The 4,718-nt window shown below is 37.6% G+C and overlaps 1 protein-coding gene across 1 annotated transcript; it reads left to right on the forward strand.

Moving 5' to 3' along the window:
• Positions 1-312: 312 nt before the first annotated feature.
• Positions 313-4,556, forward strand: LOC121790894 (peptidyl-prolyl cis-trans isomerase CYP40-like; the record flags this gene model as incomplete). The annotated part of the gene is made up of 6 exons (XM_042188991.1): positions 313-676; positions 1,337-1,837; positions 2,010-2,097; positions 2,201-2,253; positions 2,638-2,742; positions 4,481-4,556. Coding segments are annotated over exons 1-6 (994 nt in total), but the record flags the coding sequence as incomplete, so codon positions are not given.
• Positions 4,557-4,718: the final 162 nt, after the last annotated feature.

A 4,718-nucleotide genomic window follows, 5' to 3' on the forward strand; every position in this document is an offset into this window, starting at 1 on the left:
TAAAATGTACTCTCTCCGTCCCTAAAAATATTTTTTTTTCCTATTTTGATCCGTCTCTTAAAAATAGAAACATTTCTTTTTATGAATTTTTTTTCTCTCTAATTTGATGAGACTAATTTTTCACTAACACTTTTTTCTTTTATATTTCTCTTACTTTACTATATTTTTATTTTTAGTGAAAAGAGGGAGTGAAGTTGGCTTTTGAATCTAAAAATAATAAAAAAAAAGTGAAGATCATTTAATAATATTGTAGGAATGAGTAAGTTTTCGGAAAAGAGAATCTCTGCTCTTTGCCAAAGTACTACGGATTTTATTTGAAGCAGAGTTGAAAATACAAATTTGGTTTTATAGCTATGCATTTATTGCTGCATATTCGTTGTCTCTATATGTATATGCAAGACGGTTACTCCCACGCCCAGCCCATGCTCCATTCCATTGCGCATCTCAATTTCCGCCTCTGCTATTTTCAAATCGACCATTCCCACGCGCTAAATCTCTTTCGGAGATGGTGAATCCACGCTGCTTCTTGGATATCAGCATCGGCGGCGAACTGGAGGGGAGAATGGTGGTCGAGTTGTACAAGGACGTGGTGCCAAAAACCGCCGAGAATTTCAGAGCTCTCTGCACTGGAGAGAGAGGCCTTGCCTCCGTCACCGGCGTTCCTCTCCACTACAAGGTTTTCTCACTTAATAAGCGACAATTTTAAATACATTTTCACTGCGTTCGTTTTGTGTTTCGTTTTACTTGTGCGGCATCAACTTTGATGGCTACCTTTTCGGATTTCAGTTTTGTGAGGGTTTATTGAACCTACTTGCTCGTTTGTTTGATTTATGTATGCGTTTTCGAGCTATTCCTAAGCTCCAGGTAAGAAATCATTAAGAATTAGGAACTCACGTCTCCAGATTATTTTCTGGTGTAGTTTTGTTTCTTCTGAAATTGTTGGATTCATTTGTCGTAAGGTGTTGGCCATATCTACTGAAATACATTATCTAATCACAATTTTGTGTGTCAACATTATACACTTTAATGATATTGCATTTTGTATATTCGATATATCTTCAACATTCTACCTACGAATTAAAGCTTTCGGTGTGTTATTTTATTTGTGTTGATGGTGGAACAGTTGAAAACCTATATAAAAGTGATCTCTATGTCTTCTAGCAAATCATTTTGTGATTTTGCCACATTTAGTTGGTCTTTCTAGTCATGGTTATAAGATTGAATAATGTTTCCTTCAGTCTTCTGATAAATGTATAAGAAGAAATCGAAGTTCAAAAATTTCCAGTGGACTTTTGTTCCTTCATGCTTCACAACCTGAGCAATGCGTCTGATACAGGGTTTACGCTTAAGTCGTATTATCAGAGGTTTTATGGTGCAAGGGGGTGCAATTTCTGACGAAAATGGCTCGGTTGGTGAATGCATTTACGGAACGAAGTTTGATGATGAAAATTTTGAGCTAAAACACACAAGGAAAGGGATGCTATCAATGGCCAATAATGGTCCAAATACCAATGGGTCACAATTTTCAATTCTAACAACCCAGGCCCCACACCTAGATGGGAAGTGTGTTGTCTTCGGTAAGTTGATAAAAGGATTTGGAGTGCTACGTGCAGTAGAGTATCAAGCAGTAGTGGATGATTACTGCTCAACTGCTGATGTTGTGATTATCGACTGTGGAGAAATTCCAGAGGGAGAGGATGATGGGACAATTGATTTCTTTAAAGATGGTGATTTATACCCTGATTCACCGATGGACCTTGATGCTAAACCTGACAGGTACTCGTGGGTACTTTCTGCAATAGAATCTATCAAAGTCATTGGGAATGAGCACTATAAGGTATCTTATTTTATCACACAACTAAATTCTTACATATGGGCTTCTTGAAGCTTTGCTCGAATGTCTTGTTGTGCTCTTTTAACCAGTTTTAGGGTTAAAGCAGATTACCTCGAATGTATGCTAATCCATTTTTTACTGACATTTCTGATGATGCACTCTTTGCATTATGCAGGAAAAAAACTACAAGATGGCTATAAGAAAGTATCGTAAGGCCATCAAATATCAGGATTTGTGCTGGGAGATGCCGGATCTTGATCAAGGTTATGTTACTCTTATTATCTATACTAATCTTAAAAGTAGGCAATGCTTGAATATGGGTGTAATATTAACATTCTTATAGTATCTTATTGCATGTCTGTACAGAGCAGAGTGAACTACTAAGGAAGATAAAGTCGCAAATACTTACAAACAGCTCTGTAAGGTTTTTGGCTTACTGTGTGTTATCAGATTCTTTGCTAAACTGTTTACCTAACCGAAGTGATCCCAGACCGAATAGCTGCAACCCTATCATCTGTTTACAGTAACTATATTATTTACATGGACTAAGTACAATACTCATGCTCCAACACCAGGCCTCCCTCCCCAGCCCACTAAGCGGAAAAAATGCTCACACTTTTCTGTTATATTAGTTTTATTACATTATAGAGGTTGGCTCCATTTTATAAATGATTAAGTTTCTCCACTGTTTTTCTCTAAATGTATATGTCAAGACATAAAAAACTTGGACCATTAGTTTATTTAGATTGATCTGAGTCATTTATTACCTCGTTGTTATTCATGTTTCCCTTGTCATGCTTCAGATGTGTAAGATGAAGTTAGGTGATCTTGATGGGGCATTGCTAGATGCAGAATACGCAATTCGTGAAACAAAAGACTATGCAAAAGCTTTTTTCCGTCAAGGCCAGGTTGGTCGTCATGTTAATTATCTGTGAAAGTACTAGTTCTATGTGCTTCTAATTCTGAACTAAAAAATACAAGGTTTTACACCATCAAAATGAGTAATGAGTAATGAGTAATGAGTATGTCTAGTTGTAGTACACAAAGTGCATTCTTCTAGTATATAGTTCAATTTAGCAGTTTACATGTTGAATAATTATTGTCGTTGTTGTAATCACTTGTTTAAATGTGCCACCATTTGTCATGTCCACATCTTCTGAAGTTGCCACCAATGAATCAAGTCTTTTATGTCTGATTGATGCATAATTATGATACTGACTGTGCCAAGAGGGGCTGAATGTGTATTCGAGGTGCATAGAATTTTGGGCTGCTTATGCGGTCGGTTAGGTTAGACCGAACCGAATCATTCGGTTAACCTATCCGAATAGCAGCCCTCTTGAAGAACCGTAATTGAACCAGTGGACCAAACCTGTGATCCGACTATTCGGTTAACCGAATAATCATTTAAAATATGTGTCTAGTTAATGATTAACCAAGCTGTTGGTTAACCGATAACCGTTTAAAAATCTGTCTAGTGCTAAACTCTTAATCATGTGGATAATATATGATGCATAATGAACCCACAAAGAACAATCAGACACAAATTACACATTCAACCACAGAGAACAATTATCCAAATCAAGTTGTTACATTACAATCCACTATAGATCCAAGTTCTTACATCAAAATTCACAAAGACAATTCTAAAAATCACAATGAACAATTATTCATATACCTAGTTTGAGGGCAGCTAAACTACTGCAGAACCTTAAAACTTCTGCACATACACACACACACTGAACACACACTCTGAACGCACACACAATGAACACACATACACATGCAAACAAATAGACATACAAATGTGTATCCATATAGCATGCCCCCCCCCAGTATGAACAAATAAGTACGATGACATGTAGACACACAACATGTGTCCACCTTGCAAACCACACTCAAGCACAACTACTAAGCATTTGTGCATAAGGGGTAAAAACATCAATAACGCAATAGAGGCAATGTTCTATTAACTTCAAAGTCCTACTTTAAAAACTTCTATATTGATTTAATTTCCATCAACCCACACATAGATCCTTGTGTGTGTGTGTGAACCTTTCCGTTGTTAATACCTCTGCTACAACATCTAATTAAACGGACGTCATGTCAAATATTTCAAGTAGACTAGTCCCTCAGGGCCATGTTCCGTTCACCATCAACGGATATTTTTCACATCACTTGCTATATCTTCCCTCTTCACTCCTTAGTGTAGGCAGGGCGGGAGCTGAGTTTGCATGGGAACCTCCCTTAAGCATGGAACCAGTATGTGTTAGGTGTAAGTATAGTGGTTAGGATTCTAGGTAGTTGATAGTTCCTGGGTGGAGTTGGTCGATACGAGAGGTCAGTTTCTGGAGTTCAGCCTTTTGGTCAAGGCTGTTCGGACGGGGAAGCAGGCTTTAGGGTTTTGCATGGACCTGTGGGGTTGGGACTAATAATAAGCAATCCGCAGCTAGTTAGGTTATGGGCTTAAGGGTTTTGCTTGGACCTGTGGGGATAGGACTGTTAATAAGCGTTTACACACTAGTTTAGGGTTATGTTTTCCAAAGTTATGTGCCCCTTGTTTAGGGAATTTTCGTTCCCTTTAATTCTGTGATTTTCTTTTCCTCAAACCTTCACTCTATCAAATTGCTGTTTTCAATTATCTTTCAGGTATATAATGCACTGAACAACATTGAAGCAGCTGTTGAAAGTTTTCAAAAAGCATTAGAATTGGAACCAACTGATGGTAAGGAGCACTTTATTGTGGAAAACAGGAAATCCTCTTTTGTGGAACATACTTTCTGCTTTTCAGTACTCTTGGATAACTTTTAGCATTCAAATTGTGTATTTAATAACTTAGTGGATAAGATGCTTTCCCTCAGCCAATAGGTCTGGGGTTCAAGTCACC

Source organism: Salvia splendens, unplaced genomic scaffold (genome assembly GCF_004379255.2).
Source record: "Salvia splendens isolate huo1 unplaced genomic scaffold, SspV2 ctg657, whole genome shotgun sequence".
Taxonomy (NCBI): Eukaryota; Viridiplantae; Streptophyta; class Magnoliopsida; order Lamiales; family Lamiaceae; genus Salvia; species Salvia splendens.